The sequence below is a fragment of the Pelodiscus sinensis genome, chromosome 2, assembly GCF_049634645.1.
Source record: "Pelodiscus sinensis isolate JC-2024 chromosome 2, ASM4963464v1, whole genome shotgun sequence".
Lineage (NCBI taxonomy): Eukaryota > Metazoa > Chordata > Testudines > Trionychidae > Pelodiscus > Pelodiscus sinensis.
Window position 1 is genome coordinate 181,423,122 of NC_134712.1, and position 23,361 is coordinate 181,446,482.

Consider the following 23,361-nt stretch of genomic DNA (forward strand, 5'->3'; position numbering starts at 1 on the left):
GTAATTTAAAAAACAACAAATAGTCTAATAGCACCTTACAGACTAACAAAACAAGGAGTCTGAAGAAGTGGGTTTTGCCCACGAAAGCTCATGATACCATCTATATGTTTTTAGTCTTTAAGGTGCTACTAGACAATTATTGGCATTTCATCTATGTATTGATGCCTCCGGCTATGTCTAGACTGCAGGCTTCTTGTGCAAGAAGCTTTTTGCGGAAGAAATCTTCTGCAAAACGTCTTGTGCAAGAGCACGTCCACACTGCAAAAGCGCATTGGAAAAGTGATGCGCATTTGTGCAAGAGAGCGTCCAGACTGCATGGATGCTCTCTCACAAGAATGCTCTGATTGCTATTAACAGAATGGCCACCAGAGGCACCTGTGCTTTTTCAATAGGCTGTTTTTGTGCAAAAACCCCTGCTGCTTGTCCACACACATCTTTTTGCGCAATAACTCTTGTGCAAAAAAGAATTATTCTTTGTAGAAAGAGAAATATCTACATCGCAAAACCCCCTCTGTTCTGTCGATTCACTGTAAATTTTCTTGTGTAAAAACGTGCTTGAGGTGTGGACGCTCCGCAAGTTTTTGCTCAAAAACAGTCGTTTTTGTACAAAAACTCTGCAGTGTAGACATAGCCTCAGTGAAAGGAATTTGAGCTATGCTGATTAAGTTGCACTGAGGAGCAACTGCTGCAAATCTATACAGCTGTCAAAATCATTTTTTAAAAAAGACAGTAGCACACACCTTCATGTTTCAAGCAGAATGAATTTATTCATATTGGATTTTTTTTAAAGGCTAAGTATGAGGCTACATCAGACATAGACTAGGGCAGAGTGAGCTATCCTAGTTCTGCAGCTTTTGAGAGCTAAAATGTTTTTATGGTCCATTCTCTAAGTAGGATAAATTCATAAAAATGAACCAAAACACTTTGACATTAACATTTCACATCCAACATTATTTTATAAAAATGCTTGAGGTATTGATTTATTTTCTTCAGTCCATTTTAAAAGTGCACATTTTGATGTTATAGAGTAATATCAAGTGTTAATATTTTTTACCTTACCCTTTTAAATAATACAGTTGGCTATTAAAATAATATTTCCTAGAACAGTTCTTCTTCAGTCAAATTAACTGACCAATTTTTTAAACTCTGTTTTCATTACTCAGTTAGCAGGTCAGAAACAAGTAAAAATACCTTCTTGCAACATTAAAAGTCTCAGAGGAATAGCCATGTCAGTCTGTAACTTTAAAAACAATGAGTAGTCCTGTGGCACCTTGGAGACTAACATTATATATATATATATATATATATATATATATATATATATATATATATATATATATATGAACAGGTGAGGTCTGTCATTGACTGGGCAAAATCATTTTGAGTAGGTTACACTTATAGAAAAGCTCAAGAAATTAAATATATGTAATAGAATATTTTATTAATGTGCTTGCAAAAGGGCAGTAAAAGAAGTTTTAAATTTGTAGGAGTTCAACTTCAAAATTATTCATTTTATTTAATAATTACCATACATAGTAAATTTGAATCAGAAACTTGTAAAGCTTCCATTATTATTTCCATAACTAATCTGAATTATTTTGTCATTTGTAACAGTAAAAATTTTCTTGGCACTAAAATGACAGTTGAATAGGCCACTCAATTTTAATGTTGTTAGCAAATATTTTTATGAACTCTAATCATAAGTGTCATGACTTTTTACCAGGGAAAAACAAAACGAATTATTTAAACCTTTCACCCAGCACAGTCTGGTGTTAAAAGTAGTGCATTCAGCTAATTTAAGTGGCAGGATTGTTTATGCAAAATTTGGTATCTGTAGCTACTTGGGAAGTATGACTATTTTGCACAAACAAATCCACAAAGCAAACAAACAAACTCCTCAAAATATATAGTAGATTTAGTATCATGCGCTTTCATGGGAAAAACCCAAGATCATCTCATCTGAAGAAGTGGGTTGTGCACACAAAGGCTCATGACACAATATACATATTTGTTACTTTCTAACGTGCCACAGGACCACTCATCATTCTTCCAATGTGGATTTTAATAAGGATGTATTTGTTTTTACCTGAAATTTAGAAGCAGTATTGTTAACCCAGAGCTTCTTCTTTTAACCTCTTTTCCCCACTGTCCTTACAGCATAGTTGAAGAAAAAGGGGGTTGCCTATTTCCACTCTAGGGAGATGCTATGCACAAGGCTTCACATTCCTCTTGAGTTCCAAATCTGTTTTTGTTGCCTCCACAGCCACCATACCAGAACTCAATGCAGATTTTCTGCTCTTTGTCATAATACCACTTCAGATCATAATCTTCACACTCTCCTCCATCGCGATCCACTATACAAGCATCTAGAAAAGGCAAATAAAGGTTATAGTTGAAGTTTGTGGGGGGAGAGAACCAAGCTCATCTGAGCTAGTACTTTGGAAGCAAAGAATATTCTATTCAAGCTGGCAGACAACAGAATTAGTAAGTTTTCTCAGGTCTTACTAGAGAACATGTTTGTCTAAGCACACATTTGTTGGGGACACAATTCTACTTTCATTTCAACTGTTGAGTTTTTGAAATGAGGAAGCTACATAGGGAAAACAGAACTGAAGGGGGAAAGTAAGGCCATATGATTTCAGTGTCTGGGTTAGTTTATAAAATGGCTGTAAAAATAATTATGCCTGGTCTATAGTGATCACACAAATCATGTTAGCATGAACTGTGTCTTAACTAAAAAAAAACTGTTTCTATTTTACACCATTGCAGATGGGGTTGGTAGCACCTTTCTATGAACATGTCTTAATTCCAGCAAACAACACTAAAGGTCATGCTTAACAGGAGAAATTAGGCACAACATCCATAAAAATCTCTGTGGAGGTGAATTTCAGAACATAAGAACGGCCATACCAGGTCAGACCAAAGGTCCATCTTCCCCAGTATCCTGTCTTCTGACAGTGGCCAATGCCAGGTGCCCCAGAGGGAGTGAACAAAAACAGGTAATTGTGTCTCTCCTGTCATCCATTTCCAGCCCCTGACAAACAGAGGCTAGGGACACCATTCCTACCCATTTTGGCTATAAGTATTGATGGACCTAACATCCATGAATTTATCTAGTTCTTTCTTAGACCCTGTTAAAGTCCTGGTCTTCACAACCCCCTCTAGCAAAAAGTTCCACAGGTTGACTGTGCCCTGTATCAAGAAAAACTGCCTTTTGTTTGTTTTACACCTGCTACCTATTAAGTTCATTTGGTAACCCCTAGTTCTTATGTTAGGGGAACAAGTAAATGACTACTCCTTATTCACTTTTGCCATACCTGTTGGCTACGTCTACACTGGCCCCTTTTCCGGAAGGGGCATGCTAATTTCAGAGATCGTAATAGGGAAATCCGCGGGGGATTTAAATATCCCCCGCGGCATTTAAATAAAAATGTCCGCCGCTTTTTTCCGGCTTTTAGAAAAGCCGGAAAAGAGCGTCTACACTGGCCCCGATCCTCCCGAAAAAGCGCCCTTTTCCGGAGGATCTTATTCCTACTTTGAAGTAGGAATAAGATGCTCTGGAAAAGGGCGCTTTTTCCGGAGGATCGGGGCCAGTGTAGACGCTCTTTTCCGGCTTTTCTAAAAGCCGGAAAAAAGCGGCGGACATTTTTATTTAAATGCCGCGGGGGATATTTAAATCCCCCGCGGATTTCCCTATTACGATCTCTGAAATTAACATGCCCCTTCTGGAAAAGGGGCCAGTGTAGACGTAGCTGTTATGATTTTATAGAGATCTATCATATCCCTCCATAGTCTCCTCTTTTCTAAACTGAAAAGTCCCAGTCTTTTTAATCTATCTTCATATGGCACCCATTCCAAACCCCTAATCATTTTGTTGCCCTTTTCTGAACCTTTTCCAATTCCAATATACAGTAAAACTCCAGTTGTCTGGCATCCAGTGGTCCGGCACTCCTGCTAGTCTGGCACCACCTGGAACCCGGAAGTGCTCCAGGCAGCCGGACAATTGGAGCTGCTCTGCCCCAGGCTTCCCCGAGTCAGCCATTGGTCAGTTTCAGCAGCGGCTGACTTGGGGACGCCCGGGGCAGAGCAGCTGGCGTGCTGTCGGGTTGGTCCCGCAACGCCACCCCCCTATCCCTCCCATCCCACCCCCTTCCAATAGTCCGGCATATCTGATAATTCAGCACCCCCTGGGTCCTAAAGGTGCAGTATTATCGGAAGTTTACTGTACCTTTTTTGAAAAGAGGCAAACACATCTGTATGCAGTATTCAAGATGTGGGTGTACTATGGATTTATACAGAGGCAATAAAATATTCTTTGTCTTATTTTCTATCCCTTTTTAAATGATTTCTAACATTCTGTTTGCTTTTTTGACTGCCGCTGCATATTGAATGAATGTTTTCAGAGAACTATCCACAGTGATTCCAAGATCTCTCTGTTGAGTGGTTATATCAAATTAGTTCCCATCATTTTGTATGTGTAGTTGGGATTATTTTTTCCAATGTGCATTACTTATATTTATCAACATTAAATTTCATTTGCCATTTTGTTGTCCAATCGCTTAATTTGGTGAGATCTTTTTGAAGCTCTTGGCGGTCTGCTTTGTTCTCAACTATCTTGAGCAGTTTAGTATAATCTGCAAATTTTGCCACCTTACGGTTTACCCTTTCTCCAGATCATTTATAAATAGGTTAAATAGTATTGGTCCCAGTATAGACCTCTATGGGACACCACTAGTTACCTCTCTCCAATCTGAGGACTCAGTTTTAAGTTGGATTGACAGGAACTAGCTGCCTGTTTACTTTTATAACTAGAATTACAGCTTTATTTCCCAAATAAAATATTTGAGATGAAAGCTAAAGATGAAATGATAGTGCAAGTTCTCCCGTTACACCCATGGAAACTGCACAAAGCAAATTAAGCTGTATTGCATTTATATGGCCAAAAAAAAGTTTATGAAGTTTGGGAACTGACTAAATACTATGAGTCTGTTCCAAAGCCCATTTCAAGCAACAGCAGTCTTTCTTCAAAGGGCTTTGTATCAGGAACTAAAAACCATACCATAGTCAGCATATGCAGCTCCAGTTTCTACTAAGTTTTCTTCATTCATTCCTGCAGCTTCTCCATATTCTTCTAGCTTGGTCTCTTCAGCATTGTCCTCTGTGAAATATTCATTCTCCTCATAATCATATTTTTCTTTTTGGCTGACATCTACAGGTTCCTGAGTAACTTCTGTAATTTCTTTCATCATTCTGTTTTCTGTTGGCTCTTCTAGATTCCCACCATTGTCAATTCCACCAAATTTAGGGAAAGGTATCCTGCAGGAGAAAAACCCTATTTTAGCAATAGTTTGTGTGCGAAGAAGATGCACAAGACTCATTCACTCAAGTTATTGCTAATGGGCCTGTTCTTGTTTCCATGAAAGCTAATGCGAATTTTGCTATTGCCTTCAAGGGGACAGATCCTTTAATTAGAGAACAGTTCTGAAGGAGTTACCTTACCTTTCCAGAACAGCTACTTGCTGTAGTGCATCTCCTCGATTTAAGGTTTCACACTCTTCTTGCAGTTCTGGAGGAGGATAACTGTTCATTCTCCCTGTGGGAAGAGTACAGTTAGCCATGTCTAAAAAATGTATGAAATTATTCCTGTGAATTTGAGTAAGCATCTTCCAGTAAATAAGCATAGCACAACTAAGGAGACTGAAACCAAGAGACAAGATAAAAGAGAAATAAGTGCACAGAAAATAGCACTGGAGATCAGGTTCACCTTGTGTAGGTGCATCTGATTCTCCAATATATTGAATATCTTTTATAGCATTTAGAACTTTATTAAATGTATTTCTGGTGTGGCTTGAAATTAGTAAGAGCTTCAAAATAATAGCTGGTGCTCCTTTATTGTTTCATCTCAGAATGCTTATAAGCATTAATGAATTATTCCTCACACATCTGTGAAAGTAGGGAATTATTATCCCCACTTCACAGATGTGGGAAAAGCAGGGAGACAAAGTGATTTGCCAGATGACACAAAGGAAGTCTGTGATAAAACCAGAAATAGAACTTAGTGCTTCCTTGATTGCACAAGAGATCCTCTTCGTTAGGGAAGAGGGGAATCAATAGCGACATATCTACACAGCAGAGCAAAAGTCGAATTAAGCTATGCAACTTCAGCTATGTCAATTGCTTAGCTTAAGTCGAAACAGCTTAATTCAGCTTTTGGCACTGTCTTCACAGCAGGAAGCCAAAGAAAGAGCACTCTTCCTTTGACTTCCTTTACTCCTTGGCTGCGTCTACACCTACTTTGAAGTAGGAATAAGAGATCCTCCGGAATAGGGCTTTATTCCGGAAGATTGGGCCAGTCTAGACGCTCTTTTCCGGCTTTTCTACAAGCCGGAAAAAAGCGGCGGGCATATTTATTTAAATCCCGCGGGGGATATTTAAATCCCCCGCGGATTTCCCTATTACGAAGTGGAAAATTAGCATGCCCCTTTCGGAAAAGGGGCCAGTGTAGACGCAGCCCTTGTGAAATGAGGGTTACAAGAGTCAGAGTAAGAAGTCCTCCAGTTCAACATTATTTCGAAATATTGGCTTGCTGTGTAGACACGCTCTTTGTTATTTCAGAACAACGTAAGTTATTCCAAAATAATGCTGCCATATAGACATGCCCTAGGATTGCATGTGTAAAAAAAAGTACCTCAGAATTTGGCCAAAGGCATCATTGTATTGTTGTTCTAGGGTGCATCTACACTGCAGGGCTTAACTCTATATGAGCTATGCAAATTGAGCTACATCAATTGCGTAGCTTACTTCAAAATAAGGAAAATCTATACAGCTCTTATTTTGAAACAAAACATTCTTCTTCCGACTTCCCTTACCCCTCGTGCAATGAGGGTTACAAGAGTCGGAGTAAGAAGTCCTCCAGCTTGACAATATTTTGACACTATTTTGAAATAACTGCCTGCTGTGTAGACGTGGACTAAGTTATTTCAGAAAAGCACTGGTTATTTTGAAATAGTGTTGCAGTGCAGACATACCCCTATATTATAGGTATTTCTATGGTGCTCGTCACCATAGTATCAGAATAGAGTCATTTTTGTATACTAAGCATGGCACTATCTAAAAGCTAAAATACTTCTATTACTAGAAATTCTTATGCTTCTCATGACTGATAGTGAATGTGCTAATTCATCTACGTATGTTCAGCTTCTTTCATTGCTTCAGTAGCAGAAGTAAGTTGGATTGTGTGCTACTTACGTTTTAGGAGGTTTAGGAAGACACGACTAAACTTCTGAGCATAGGTCATGTCAAGTTTCAGAATCTTGCCTAGCTGCACTAGATGCTGTTCTGTTGGAAAGCTTGAAAGCTCTATCAGCTCACTGCTGGTAATATCATTTCCAAGTGCTAGGGTGAACATGATGAATCCTTGGCACTTGGCTCGCAATGAGATCTCTCTCAGCTTCTGTCTGTCCCAGGAACTTGTCTTGCTTCCAAGTATCGTAAATATGACCCTGTGTTGTCTCGGCTCAGGGGCTTGGAAAAATATATTGTCAATTGTCCATTGCAGAGCATGACCAATAGCAGATGGCCCTTCCAGTTGGTGGACAGATTTTTGGATATGTCTCTTCATCACATTTTTACCACTGTAAGTGGTCAGATCAAATTCTTCCTTCACTGGGCTCATATTTCTGTTGGGGATAAAGTGTTGAGGAGCTTGTTGAACAAGTGCCACCCTCGCACCTTCGTCTGAGTCCCTGGGTTGTGAGGTGATAACAAAGTGATCGAGCATGGCACTCACAAAGTCTTTGGCTCTCTCAAACTCATCACTGTCAATGTTGCGAGAGCTGTCCATGACATAAGTGATGTCCATGTTCACCATAACCGGTGGAGGAACAGTCACTTCACAGTTCGTATCTGGTTTGCATTTATCTAGGCAGGAAGCATGGACCTGTAAGCTATGTTACTGTGTCACAAAAGCAATCACTTTAATATTGAACCAAAACCTTTTTTAATTTAAAATTTGTCGTATAAATTATTAATTAGTCTGATAAACTGCACTGGTACCCTTTAAATTATGGTCTGAGCTCTCATGCAGCATAACACAGCAATGGCAACAGAAAAGGGCCAACGTGTTGAAGAGCTCATCTGTTTTTTATTTACTTTGAAACCTAAACAAAATTAAAGATACTGAAACTATTTTTTATCTCTATTGTGCCGTGTTATCTATCCATCCACTCACTCATCCCTCTTTCCTCCATGAAATGTGGATGTTACAGTAAATAAGCCTTCTTTCCCAGAAGTGCAACTCTATTTTGAGTAACTTATACTAGAAGGATAATGCCAAATGTAATAATTACTTTCACAAGAATCATGCAGGGAACAAGTAAACAGCATTCTTATTTTCAAGACTCTAATTATTATAATATATCTTAGCTAGAAAATGATTGCACTACTATCTAGAGGATTTGTTGCTGGGGAGGAAAGCACATTGATATAATAATCACAACTGGCACTGATATTTGTTAAGTGAAAGGAGCAGCCTTACCATAGCAGAGTGTGCAATATGTGATGCTTTCCAAACGCTCATCCTGCGGCCTTTTCCAGATAAGCAGTTGAAATCTTCTAGTGTCATCCATCTATTTTAAAGTAAACACTTAAATAATTCAAACAAGGACTGCACTAAAAGAACAGGCTGCTTTTTAAACTAAAGGTATTTGTCTGCTGAAACAAATTCCAGCCATATTACAATAGGCTTATGTGTGTAACACTGAAAAGGCACAAGGAAGAAATTATATGACTTCTTCAGTAGTGAATTAGTTGCTTACAAGTGTCTGATGGGACCCTGCAGCTGTTGTTCATAATTAAGACACTTAATATGTAGAAGAGACAAAACACTCAGAATGTAAGGAAAGGTTAACAAAAATAACAAATAAAAATTCAATCCCCACTCTGACAAAGCACAATTGAAATAAAACTTTATATAAATATTGCATCCAAGTAGAAAGGTCTTGTATGTAAAATACTAGGATTCAAGATCAGCTTTCTTTTTTTGGCTTTCCTATAGTCATTCAGTGTGATTTTAGGCAAATTGCTAAATGTCCTGTCTGCAAAATGGAAATAATAGTGCTTCCTTTCTCCAACATTTTGTCTGCCTTGTCTATTCAAATGGTAAAATCTTTAGGGCAGGTACTGACTTCTCACTCTGTCTTTGCACAGCACAGGGCACAATGGCTGGGGCTGTTAGATGCTACTGAAAATAAATAACATAATTAAACACCACAGATCCTGATAGTATGTTAATCTGTGGAGAACTAGAAGAATTCTTCCAATGTCTCCACCTCAAAGAATTCTTTCCCAACAATGACAACACCACTCATCATAACCACGTCCCCTCCAACAATTATAAGAAAAAAGAATCATCTGGATACCATACAGTGCAGAATGGACATTATTGATCATTATTGTGATTGCATCAGGAAAAAAATTGAATGCAAAATCCTTGATAAACATCACATCCACCATAATCCCTCCCTCCAAAAGAACAGCCATATAATCCCTGAAATCTAAGCACTGAATAGTGGTCAAACTAGTGAACAAAGGGTGTGCCACTGTAGTCTGCAACCATGATGACTATGTTAATGAGGCCAACCAACAACTCTTCTAGACCACCCACAACAAAGAACTTAAAGAAGACTCCACACCACAATTTACACAGGAATTTAAAGATACTATCAAATCCTTCCCCATACAATTCCAAGAGAAACTCTACATTCTCACCCACCTTATCATCTTCATACTGCCAAGATGCACAAATAAGAGAGCATAGGCAGATCCATCATATCCAACCATGACACTCTTACTGAAGGAATATCGGAACTCATAGAAACTGTCCTCAAACCATTTTGTTTTCCAGGCACAACCAAACCCTGACCTTGCTTTAGTTAGGGTAAGAGGAAGCTGCATACCAAGTTTGGTGGTCTTAGCTCTTACAGTTTAGGAAGAGTGCTTGAACAAATGGACTCACAGATGCACAGACACATTCACAGACAGATGCACTCTAAAATATAGACAGACAGACAGACAGACTAGTTTGAGTGCATTAATTTACTCATGAATTAGCAAAGCAACTCTTAATCAAAAGTATGATCACTTCTCACTGAGATTTCCCATTTGCGATAAGCTTACCGAAAAGGCACGTCTGACATTAGGGACTTCATTGAAGGCAATCACCACAGGAGTGATATCCAAGGCACTGAACTCCAGCACTGCTGTGTTGATGGAGGTAGCATCCTGTGATGGGCCATTGGCGAAAAATATGGCAACTTTTCTTATGAGAGCACCCTGACGAACCCTCTTGAACACATTCTTTGCAATGAATCTCATGGCCGCTCCAATATTGCGTCTGCCCGAGGACCTCTCCAGTGGTATTCTCTGGACTGCTTCTAGCAGCAAGTTACTCGTCTGGAATTCCGAGAATCGGACAAGGTATCTTGTGTTGGTATTGTATGAAACAATGGAGATACGAGCACCGGTTGGACAATTGCTTTCGCTGAGCTGGATGACCCGCAGCAAAGATATCACAATATTCTTCATTCTTTCAAATGCTACTGGGGTAACATCTCCAGACATGTCGAAGGCAAACACCAGTTCAGTTGGATACACTGGGCATTTGATTGTACCTTGAGACAAGCATACTGTGTTAAACGGTATCCACAATGTTGTGATGGTTTCTACAGTGTACGGAAGAAACAGAGTATAGATCTATTTACCTGATATGCAAGCTAGAAGGGAGAAAAGGGGGAGAGAAAAAATAGATAATTAATTCTTTTACTGTTACCTTGATTAGATTGTATCCATTCACACAGTGGCGTGAAATTACTATATGGTGGGTGCCCAATTGTTGAAGGTCTAACCTCAAAAAACAGTTATCAGTATTTTGCTGTCAGAGTGGGAGGGCATATCTAGGTGTCAGTTCTACGTCCATATCTAAATTGTGGCATCTGGAATTCTTCCACATCTCCCCTAAATTGTGGCTCCCACAGTTGGACACAGTACTCCAGTTGAGGCCTCAGCAGTGCCAAATAAGTCGGAACAAGTATCTCCTGGGTCTTACATACAACACTCCTGTTAATACATTCCAGAATCATATTAGTCTTTTTGGTAGCTGCGTCACATTGAGGACACACATATTTTCATTAAGGACTTGAATAATGGAGTAGAGAGTATGTTCATAGAGTTTGTACATGACACCGAGCTAGGAAAATTTGCATGCATTTTAGAGGATGGTTTAAAATTCAGAATGACCTTAAAATGGAGAATTGGGAGGAGTTCAACAAGATAAAATTCAATAGAGACAAGTGCAAAATATTTCCCTTGGGAGACAAAATCAAATACACAACTGCAAACTGGGGAATAACTACTTGGTGGTAGTATGGCTGAATTGAATCTGAGGTTTACAGTGCACTGTACACTAAACAAACAAAGGAAATGAAGGTTAGGCTTGCAGGTAAAATTGGGTGGGACAGCACATGGATCTCTTTTTCCTCTTTCAAAGGCATGGTTGACATGGAGGCTACATCTAGACTATGTACCAGAGATATCCTGGAAAAACGCTGCCACATCCAGGGAACTCGTCTGCTTTTCCGCTTTTTTTTGTGGAAGAGTAGATGCTCTCTTTCAGAAGCTCTGTCTTCCTCCTTCCACGAGGAAGAAGGGCTCTTCCAAAAGAGCAGGATTTTCCAAAATTTGGCCCAGTGTAGATGGGCCAAATTTCAGAAAAGCCTCTTCTAAAAAAAAAAACCCAGAAAAAGGTATGCAAATTGTGGAGCGCAATTTGTGTACCTTTTTCCGATAGATCATTGTAGTCTAGACATAGCCAGTGATGTTCTATAATTTTAGAGCTTCAGGGGGCAGCCAAGTTAGTCTGTTCAGGATAAACTTTAAAAACAACAAATGGTCTGGTAGCACTTTATAGACTAACAAAACATGTAGATGGTACCATGAGCTTTTATGGGCACAGCCCACTTCTTCAGATGACCGGAGTTTTGAGTATAGGATGTGCAGACCCAAAATAAATAGGGGAGAAGGGAGAGGAGGGAAGGGAAAAAATGGAAGGGGGTGGGAAACAAGGAGCAGAGGGTATGAAAATATCAAAGGGAAAACTAAACTCAAAAGTCCAATCGTCTGAAGAAGTGGGCTGTGCCCACGAAAGCTCATGATACCATCTACATGTTTTTTTAATCTTTAAAGTGCTACCAGACGTTTTGGATTTTTTTAAGTTTATAATTTTACAGTTTCCCTGGTGAGTTTGACAGCATTATTGTGTGTGAAACAGATGGGCTGAATTCTGTACTGACACCGTGCATGTCCCTTTTACATTTGTATATGAGTGTAATATATGCAAGTGCAAGGAAGTCCAAGAGACTAACACATTGTATTTATCCATGGAACAGCACATGCAGTAGCAGTTCAGGGAATCTTGTCCTGCCCATCAAGATGACCCAGGTTTTGCCTGGAAGGGTTAGTTCTACAGGGAAGTGGGGTGATGGTTACTCAGTCTCCACAGCCTATCAAGTTCTTGGCCTCTGTGCTGAGTCTGCCAAACACACAAAAATAAACAAGAGCACAAACTATTTTCTCATATGTTGCTAAATAGCCACTTGTACCAGGCTGATCTCAGCCACCAAGAGCCCTCAAAGCCACAGGTGAATCCTCTAAGCCCTGGGTGGGGAATTTTTTTTCATATCGGGAGCCACTGACACATAGAAAAAAAAATCAGTCATGGGCAACACACAGTCCCTTGGCTTGAAATTAAGTGGTGGGCTGGAGCCAGGCTGTGGGGCAGAGGTTCCCCACCCATGCACTAAGCCATTGAGTTGCCCAGCATGTTTCTATTTAAAACTTGTGGCGATGCACATTCCAGCGGGGGGGGGGGGGGAATAAGCCCGGTACTTACGGCAATTTTCGCGTGTGAAATTAACAAGTTCACAAGGCTGTGGGAGGAAAAATAAAAAGATGGTTAAGGGCTAAGAGCCAGATCTAGCTCTCATTGGAAAATCTATGGGATTCTTTCCATTGGCTCCATGGGAACTGGATCATGTCTCACATCCTGAGCTCCCCTACACTCACATGGAAGAACAACCTTCCAGTCAGTTACTCAGGATGTGCACTGGTGTATCTGGCAGCAGGATCTTACCCTAAAACCCTATAGCTGAAGTTTCCTATAAAGATTTCACTGGACACTTAACCTTAGAATGTATCTGTTTCATGTTGCATAATGTACCTGTGCATTTAAATCTACAAGATCATGGGACAGACATTGGTCTGACCAGTACTGCTGAAGGAGGGGAGAAGGTGCTGGCGTCACCCTCCCCTTCAAGGATCCTGACAGCCTCAGCAGGATTGTACAAGCAGAGGACAACAGTCTTCTATGAGGGGCATGTTTCTGCACCGTGGAAAAGGAGCAGCAGATGCCCCCAGTAAGCTCATGCTATTGACTGCTGAGTTATTTTACTCATGTTGGACGTGTGTCTCAGCTAGCAAAGTTGTGACAGATCTGCAATATCATGGACAACGCTTATGGAATTAAGATAAACATTGTTGATTTCAATTTAATAGTTTGGGGTCCATTACATTAAAAATGCAATGGTGTGTGTCAAGTATCAGAGGGGTAGCCGTGTTAGTCTGAATCTGCAAAAGTGGCGAGGAGTCCTGTGACATCTTATAGACTAACTGAAGTGTTGAAGCATGGAAGAACAACCTGTGTGTGTTATTGTGGAATTGTAAGTGACTTCTCTAGGAGACTGACCAAGGGCAAGTGTAGACATAGCCTATTGCAACCTCTGGAAAACATTAGGAAGTTCAAAGGGCTTTGGGAGACAATGTGTGTGAAGTGCAATTTCTAGAAAGTAGCTGGAAGGAGGAGACTGCAAATTCTTCCCTCTCTTTGCATTTCCTTCATCCCAAAGTACTGGCTAGGAAATCCACTGCAAACATATTATCCCTCAAAGCACTTTGAAGTTCCCAATATTTTCCAGAGATGACTGATGTAATCTCCTTGAGAAATTATACAATCCCACAGCAAAATGTATACAATGGCATGTTTTCAGTTCAATAAACTCCAAAGTTAGTAAACTTAATTTAAATAACTTTTGATCTTACTTTCATAAGGTTTGTCCAAGATACTGTCAGTCTGTCACAGACCCCACCCACTTGGGGATGTGCTGCACAGACCAACATCTCTCTTTGATGCTAGAGAGAGATCCTGCTCTGCTGTTTTACCCTGGAGAAGTCTGTGCTTGGGTCAAAGCTCCTTTCTCTATCCTGACTCTAGCACACCCACATAAAAGGGCAGAGTTTAACTCTAATTCCCTTTTGTGGTTTTGTAAACTAGTACAAATCACATAATTGAGAAGTTTTACCGTTTAAATTGTTTGCAAAACGTTTGCCTTAAATCCATATTCAAAATTTGTTTCTAAGTCCTTGGTTATTTACTTCACATTGGGCTGTAATTGTTTATACTTCAACAAGTACATGAAGAAAGGAAGCTTTTAGCAAACTGTACAGTCAATGCTTCTAAATGGGGAAGGGGGGGCCTGAAACTTAACTACACATAGCATGCATTTAGATTTTACAAAAGAGAGGATTACGCACTGACATGGCTGTGGTGCCTTTTGGTCCCTTAATGCCCTGGAACAAAATTAACAAAGAGTTAGAAAAATCACACACACAGGCTCAGAGCAGGAACATACTTAATATATGTCTAATGATGGTGAAAGGCCCTATAAAAATTCAGGCGTTTCTGTGTTAGTGCACAGGTGTTGTTTTCTTGTCAATTGTTTATGACTTTCCATGTGATTGTCTAGAATACTTCTCGACATGGATTTCTGTAGACTGATTCACAGTTGAGATGAAGATATTACTTTGACCTACTTTCTCCAAAACCTTTTTCCGGCATGTTGCCTAAATCCAGCATTTGGGGTATGTCTAGACTGCATCCCGCTGTTGGCAATGGGATGCAGATTAGGCAGGTCGACATTGCAAATGAGGCAGGGATTTAAATATCCCGTGCCCAATTTCCATAAAAATGGCTGCTGCGTTTTGCTGACTCAGCACTTTGTTGGCAAAAAGCGGCAGTCTAGAGGGGGATCTGTCGAGAAAGAAAGTCTTTTTTGACAGATCCTGTAAACCTCCTTGCAGGAGGCATAAGGGTTCTGTCGAAAAAGGCTTTCTTTCTCGACAGATCCCCCTCTAGACTGCCGCTTTTTGCCAACAAAGTGCTGACTCAGCAAAACATGGCAGTGATTTTTATGCAAATTAGGCGTGGGATATTTAAATCCCTGCCTCATTTGCAATGTCGACCTGCCTAATCTGCATCTCTCAGCCGACAGAGGGATTCAGTCTAGACATACCCTTGCTGCTGCTGGGAAGTGGCATCACTCAGGATTACATTAATTTCCAAAGCTATTGCTTGTAGAGGGTGTCACGGTTCAGATATAGCTGCACTTCAACTCCTCTCAGTATTAGAGTACAACCCTGCTAGATGAGAGGCCTCTTGCCTTTGACTCTCTAGGGTGGAATCCCACAATTCTTCCCTTTTCAAACTGAGTGCTGAGTATAGCACCTTGTGTACCAACCCGGATTGCTCAGTAGGCCCAACTGTATTTGGCTGACCTGCAAGACCCTCCTTAGAGAACTGTGGGGCTACGTCTACACTGGCCCCTCTTCCGTAAGGGGCATGTAAATTTCAAGAGTCGTCGTAGGGAAATCCGCGGGGGATTTAAATATCCCCCGCGGCATTTAAATAAAAATGTCCGCCGCCTTTTTCCGGCTTTTAAAAAAGCCGGAAAAGAGCGTCTAGACTGGCCCCGATCCTCCGGAAAAAGTGCCCTTTTCCGGAGGCTCTTATTCTTACTTTGAAGTAAGAATAAGAGCCTCCGGAAAAGGGCACTTTTTCCGGAGGATCGGGGCCAGTCTAGACGCTCTTTTCCGGCTTTTTTAAAAGCCGGAAAAAAGCGGCGGACATTTTTATTTAAATGCCGCGGGGGATATTTAAATCCCCCGCGGATTTCCCTACGACGACTCTTGAAATTTACATGCCCCTTACGGAAGAGGGGCCAGTGTAGACGTAGCCCAGGTGTAGAATAGGAACCTAAACTGACTTTTCAAAACAAAGTATTATTCAGTTTTTTCTGTAAGTACACAATACAATATGCCTATGTCTACACTTCCATGGTGGTTTTTTCCCACCAAAACATGGTACATTTAATTAAAGCACTTTAATTAAAACTACTGTTGCACATCCACACTATGCTCCTTGTGTAGCCACAGCGCACTCACACATTGCCACAAAGAGCAGTGCACTGTGGGTAGCTATCCAACTGTGCATTTGGCTGCAGGGTGCATTGGGAAGGGTTTGCAAGGCCTCATTGAGCAGGGACAGCATTACATGATGCAGGTTTCTCAATCCCATTGCTCCACTGGCATCCTATTAGACTGTCAGCTGCTTTCCAACTAAAATGTGTGGGGGGGGAGTGTATGTGAGAGTCAGGAACAGGAATATGGGAGAGTGGGAGACGGGACAGTAACACTGTCAGGCTTGCCAACCATCAGTAAATTTACAGACAGTCCATAAAAAAGAAATAAAATTCAACCTGTTCATAAAATCCATAAAAACATTTTCATGTCAATAAAAACAAAATACAAAAAACCAGCTTCCTCCCTCTTGACCCTGGGACAAACTCTGAGATGCAGATCACCTTCCGGGACTCTACAATTCCCAGGGCAGGGACAAAGAGGGGGATTCTTCCAGTGCAGGCTCCCTCTGACCAGCTGCTGGCTAGCAGGAGCTGCTCCTCTTTGTCTCAATTTTCTGGGTTTGAACTCTTTGCTATCACCCCTCCCAATCACCCCACTCCCTATCACTCTACCCCTCCCTCCCATGCTGCCTCATGCTTCTGCCACATTCCGAGGGGGGATGAGGCTGGAATTCTGCCCTTTCAGCCTTGTCCCCTCCGAGATGTGAAGTAGGTAAAACAAATCCCCCCATTAAATTCTGCACTGCCTTCCAGCCAAAACATTTATCCTTTCTCTTCCTCCCCATCCAGTTCCTTCTCCTTTTCCCTTTCTTTGCTATGCCAAATGTACTCCTCATTGAGTTAAATCTATTGAAAACATTTGCAGGACTTTTTTTCTAACTTTAGGGGTCTCTGAACCTTTCTTCTGTCATAAAAGTCCCAAGAGAATAGTCATTAACAGTTCACAATCCTGCTGGAAGGGTATAACAAGTGGGTTTCCACACTGTTTTGGGACCGGTTCTGTTCAATGTCTTCATCAACAATTTAGATATTGGCATAGAGAGTACAATTATTAAGTTTGCAGATGATACCAAGCTGAGAGGGGTTGCAACTTCTTTGGAGGATAGGGTCATAATTCAAAATGATCTGGACAAACTGGAGAAATGGTCAGAGGTAAATAAGATGAAGTTCAATAAGGACAAATGCTAAGTACTCCACTTAGGAGGGAACAATCAGTTTCACACACACAGAACGGGAAGCGACTGTCTAGGAAGGAACACTGCAGACAAGGATCTAGGAGTCATAGTGAACCACAAGATAAATATGAGTCAACAGTGTGATGCTGTTGCAAAACATGATTCTGGGATGCATTAACAGGAATGTTGTGAGCAAGATATGAGAAGTCATTCTTCCACTCTACTCTGCACTGATTAGGCCTCAGTTGCAGTATTGGGTCTAGTTCTTGGCACCACATTTCAAGAAAGATGTGAGGAATGTGGAGAAGGTCCAGAGAAAAGCAACAAAAGTGATTAAAGGTCTGAAAACATGAGTTATGAGGGAAGACTGAAAGAATTGGGCTTGTTTAGTTCAGAAAAGAGAAGACTGAGAGGGGACATGATAGCAGTTTTTAGGAATCTAAAAGGGTGTCACAGGGGCTTACAGGGGAAATCCTTGGTGAACGTAAGCACAAAAAAGAAGCTTACAAACAGTGGAAACTTGGACAAATGATCAGGGAGGGATATAAATGTATAGTTCAAGAATGCCGGGGGGTTATCAGGAAGGCGAAAGCGCAATTGGAATTGTGACTGGCAAAGGATGTGAAGGATAACAAGAAAGGTTTCTACAGGCATGTTAACAAGAAGAAGGTGATCAGACAGGCTGTGGGGCGCCTACTGCATGAAGGAGGTAACCTAGTGACAGTTGATGTGGGGAAAGCTGAAGTACTCAATGCTTTCTTTGCCTCTGTATTCACAGAGAAAGTCGGCTCCCGGACTAATGCGCTAAGTGACGCAAGATGAGATGAAGATGGACAGCCCTTGGTGGGTAAAGAACAGGTTAGGAACTATTTAGAAAAGCTAAACATACACAATTCCATGGGTCCAGACTTAATGCATCCGATGGAGTTGGCAAATGTCATTGCGGAGTCTTTGGCCATTATCTTTAAAAAGTTGTGGAGATCGGGAGAGATCCCGGATGATTGGAAAAAGGCAAATGTAGTGCTCATCTTCAAAAAGGGAAGAAGGATAGAATCATAGAGTCATAGAATAATAGGACTAGAAGGGACCTCAAGAGGTCATCGAGTTCAGCCCTCCGCCCTCAAGGCAGGACCAAGCTCCGTCTACACCATCCCTGACAGATGTCTATCTAACCTGTTCTTAAATATCTCCAGAGAGGGAGATTCCACCACCTCCCTTGGCAATTTATTCCAATATTTGACCACCCTGACAGTTAGGAATTTTTTCCTAATGTCCAATCTAAACCTCCCCTGCTGCACTTTAAGCCCATTACTCCTTATCCTGTCCTCAGAAACCAAGAGGAACAAATTTTTGCCTTCCTCCTTGTGACACCCTTTTAGATATTTGAAAACCACTATCATGTCCCCCCCTTAATCTTCTTTTTTCCAAACTAAACAAGCCCAGTTCATGAAGCCTGGCTTCATAGGTCATGTTCTCTAAACCTTTAATCATTCTTGTCGCTCTTCTATGTACCTTTTCCAATTTCTCCACCTTTCTTGAAATGTAGCGCCCAGAACTGGACACAGTACTCCAGCTGAGGCCTAACTAGTGCAGAGTAGAGCGGCAGAATGACTTCACGAGTTTTGCTTACAACACACCTGTTGATACAACCTAGAATCATATTTGCTTTTTTTGCAACAGCATCATACTGTTGACTCATATTCAACTTGTGGTCCACTATGACCCCTCGATCCCTTTCCGCCATGCTCCTTCCTAGACAGTCACTTCCCATCTTGTATGTATGGAACTGATTGTTCCTTCCTAAGTGGAGCACTTTGCATTTCTCTTTATTAAACCTCATCCTGTTTACCTCTGACCATTTCTCTAACTTGCTAAGGTCATTTTGAATTATGTCCCTATCCTCCAAAGAAGTTGCAACCCCACCCAGTTTGGTATCATCTGCAAACTTAATAAGCGTACTCTCTATCCCAATATCTACATCATTGATGAAGATATTGAACAGTACGGGTCCCAAAACAGACCCTTGAGGAACTCCACTTGTTATCCCTTTCCAGCAGGATTTAGAACCGTTAACAACAACTCTCTGACTACGGTTATCCAGCCAATTATGCACCCACCCTATCTAAGTTATATTTGCCTAGTTTATCAATAAGAATATCATGCGAGACTGTATCAAATGCCTTACTAAAGTCTAGGTATATGACATCCACCGCTTCTCCCTTATCCACAAGGTTCGTTATCCTATCAAAGAAAGCTATCAGATTAGTTTGGCATGACTTGTTCTTCACAAACCCATGCTGGCTATTCCCTATCACTTTATTACCTTCCAAGTGTTTGCATATGATTTCCTTAATTACCTGCTCCATTATCTTCCCTGGGACAGACGTTAAACTGACCAGTCTGTAGTTTCCTGGGGTGTTCTTATTCCCCTTTTTATAGATGGGCACAATATTTGCCCTTTTCCAGTCTTCTGGAATCTCCCCTGTCTGCCATGATTTTTCAAAAATCATAGCTAAAGGCTCAGATACCTCCTCTATCAGCTCCTTGAGTATCCTGGGATGCATTTCATCAGAACCTGGTGACTTGCTGACATCTAACTTTCCTAAGTGATTTTTAACTTGTTCTTTGTGTATCCTATCTTCTAAACTTACCCTCTCTCTGCTTGTATTCACTACGTCAGGCACACCTCCAGACTTCTCGGTGAAGACCGAAACAAAGAAGTTATTGAGCATCTCCGCCATTTTCAAGTTTCTTGTTACTGCTTCTCCCTCCTCACTAAGCAGTGGGCCTACCCTGTCCTTGGTCTTCCTTGGATGATCCAGGGAACAATAGGCCGGTCAGTCTTACCTCGGTTCCTGGAAAAATCATGGAAGGGATCCTTAAGGAATCAATTTTGAGGCACTTGGAATAGAGGAAAGTGATCAGGAATAGTCAGCATGGATTCACAAAGGGCAAGTCATGCCTGACCAATCTGATTAGCTTCTATCATGAGGTGACTGGCTCATCATAAGAAAGTCAGTGGATGTGATATACCTTGACTTTAGCAAGGCTTTTGATACGGTCTCCCACAATATTCTTGCCAGCAAGTTAAGGGAATGTGGATTGGATAAATGGACGGTAAGATGGATAGAAAGCTGGCAAGAAGGCCGGGTCCAGCGGGTAGCGATCAATGGCTCTGTGTCAGGATGGCGGTCGGTTTCTAGTGGAGTGCCCCAAGGTTCACTTCTAGGACTGGTTTTGTTCAATATCTTTATTAAGGACCTGAATGAGGGGATGGATTGCACCCTCAGCAAGTTTTCAGATGACAGTAAGCTAGGGGGAGAGGCAGATACGCTTGAGGGCAGAGATAGGGTCCAGAGAAACTTAGACAAATTGGAGGATTGGGCCACAAGAAATCTGATGAGGTTCAACAAGGACAAGTGCAGAGTCCTGCACTTGGGACAGAAGAAATCCTAAGCATTGTTACAGGCTGGGGACCAACCAGCTAAGTAGTAGTTCTGCAGAAAAGGACCTGGGGGTTACAGTGGATGGTCAACAGTGTGCCCTTGTAGCCAAGAAGGCTAATGGCATATTAGGTTGCATTAAGAGGAGCATTGCCAGCAGATCCAGAGATGTGATTATACCCCTTTATTCGGCTCTAGTGAGGCCACATCTGGAGTATTGTGTCCAGTTCTGGGCCCCTCACTACAAAAAGGATGTGGATGCATTGGAGAGGTCCAGCAGAGGGCAACCAAAATGATTAGGGGGCTGGAGCATATTACCTACGAGGAGAGGCTGAGGGAGTTGGGTCTGTTTAGTCTGCAGAAGCGAAGAGTGAGGGGGGATTTGATAGCCGCCTTCAACTTCCTGAAGGGAGGTTACAAAGAGGATGGAGAAAGGCTGTTCTCAGTAGTGACAGATGGCAGAACAAGGAGCAATGGTCTCAAGTTGTGGGGGGAGAGGTCCAGGCTGGATATTAGGAAAAACTATTTCACTAGGAGAGTGATAAAGCACTGGAATGGGTTACCTAGGGAAGTAGTGGAGTCTCCATCCCTAGAGGTGTTTAAGTCTTGGCTTGACAAATCTCTGGCTGGGTTGATTTAGTTGGGATTGGTCCTGCCTAGAGCAGGGGGCTGGACTTGATGACCTTCTGAAGTCTCTTCCAGCTCTATGGTTCTATGATTCTAAGGAGGAGAGAGAAAAATTGTTCTCCTTGGCCTCTGAGGATAGAACAAGAAGCAATGGGCTTAAACTGCAGCAAAGGAGGTTTAGGTTGGACATTAGGAAAAAAATCCTAACTGTCATGGTGGTTAAATACTGGAATAAGTTGCCTACGGAAGTTGTGGAATTTCCATCTCTGGAGCTATTTAAGAGCAGGTTAGACAGACATCTACTAGGGATGGTTTAGACGGTACAGGGTCCTGCTGTGAGGGCAGGGGACTGGACTCAATGACCTCTCAATGTCCCTTCCAGTTCTAGCGTTCTAAAACAGAAGTTTGCCTTTTTGCCAACATGAAGAAAAATCCCCGTGTATTCTTAATTTAGTACACCTTTACAGGGCAAGAAGGAAAAGTTTACACTTGGGCCACTCTGACGTTTTGTAAAAGCAACAATTTTTCCCCCTTTAAGATTTTATTTGAAATGGCAGGAGGGAGGAAAAAATTCAAAGACAGCTGAAAGCCAACCAGAATCTAACTAATTTTCAAATAACATTGTTTTTATTTTTCTTTTGCGCCTGAGGAAAAACAAAATACCCATGGACACCACTCACAGCCAGAACCTGGGGTTTAGCTGTTCCAGGAGATAGAGAGCTCAATCTGGTGAACTTGCTCTATGAGCGTGTCATACCCAGCCCTCCAGCACCAAAAGAAACCTGAACTAGGAAGAAGTGGTGGGAGGGGTTATCTGAAACCTCCTCACCCCTCCCCCCGTCCCGAGATATTTAGACAGATGTTTAAAGGAGAGGAAAAAAATTTTTCCATGAGAGTTGTTCCCAGGAAAGCTCATGATACCATTTACATGTTTTGTCAGTTATTAAGGCGCTGAAAGACTATTTGTTGTTTTTTACATTTTTCCAGTTACAGACTAACTTGGCTATCCCTCTGAAGCTTTTTTCCAATAGGAGAGGCTTTCTAAAGTTCCCCCCTTCGTAAATTACTTCCCTATTCTAACATGCCCCTCCAGAAATGTGTGTAATATTTTAATCTGCATCCTTTTAAAATTGTTTTCCAAAAGTAAAGAATATTGAAAAATACCTTCTATTTTATTCTCCAGATATCAGGAGATATATCATATATCAAATATCATACTATATATATCAGTCAGGTGGCTATAAAAAATCAGAGAGCCTGGAAATTTTATACAGTATCAGTATTAAACAAATATTTGCTTTAACCCATTTATGGAAAGGAACAGATGAATGAAAAAGTTAATCCGTGTAATGCAGATTGTTAGTTGTGTTCCCCCCCCCCCCCCCCCATGAAAAAAAGAGGGAAGGGAACAGCTTCCCTCTCCTTCATTCATAAACTGGTAATTATAGGGAATGTACTATTAAGAAGACACTAAAGAGCTATTGAGGAGTGAATGCGGGGGAAAAAATCTGGTCTTTATCTCATACAAAAATTAAAGTGCTTCCTAGTGTTAGGTTTCAAAATGCGTCCCCAGATGTTGCCACAAAAAGAGTTAAATTTTAAAACAAATCAAATTCACACTGGCCACTTGCTGATATAGCTAATAAGCAGCTTAACCTAGCACAATAATATTGCTGTTGTGTGATGTATGAATAAAAACATTAAATATTGTTCACTTTTCTCCTTTTGGCCATCTTTATGCTACATATGAATGTGGCCATAGGAAAGTTTGGTTGTCAGTACTTTTTTTTCTATACTGTCCATAAAAAT

At 41.1% G+C, this 23,361-nt stretch overlaps 1 protein-coding gene across 3 annotated transcripts in view; it reads right to left on the minus strand.

Moving 5' to 3' along the window:
* Positions 1 to 1,656: 1,656 nt before the first annotated feature.
* Positions 1,657 to 23,361, minus strand: part of LOC102454802 (collagen alpha-4(VI) chain-like) — a 135,826-nt gene continuing 114,121 nt past the window's right edge. For all 3 annotated transcript variants that reach the window (XM_025183550.2, XM_006120911.4, XM_025183551.2), the window contains 9 exons: positions 14,644 to 14,679; positions 12,947 to 12,983; positions 10,761 to 10,772; positions 10,177 to 10,670; positions 8,537 to 8,627; positions 7,249 to 7,920; positions 5,500 to 5,593; positions 5,060 to 5,316; positions 1,657 to 2,366 (listed from right to left, as the gene is read on the minus strand). In XM_025183550.2, the coding sequence (XP_025039335.2) occupies positions 2,194 to 2,366; positions 5,060 to 5,316; positions 5,500 to 5,593; positions 7,249 to 7,920; positions 8,537 to 8,627; positions 10,177 to 10,670; positions 10,761 to 10,772; positions 12,947 to 12,983; positions 14,644 to 14,679 (1,866 nt within the window). In that variant the 3' untranslated portion in view covers positions 1,657 to 2,193. The remainder of the gene's footprint in view (positions 2,367 to 5,059; positions 5,317 to 5,499; positions 5,594 to 7,248; positions 7,921 to 8,536; positions 8,628 to 10,176; positions 10,671 to 10,760; positions 10,773 to 12,946; positions 12,984 to 14,643; positions 14,680 to 23,361) is intronic.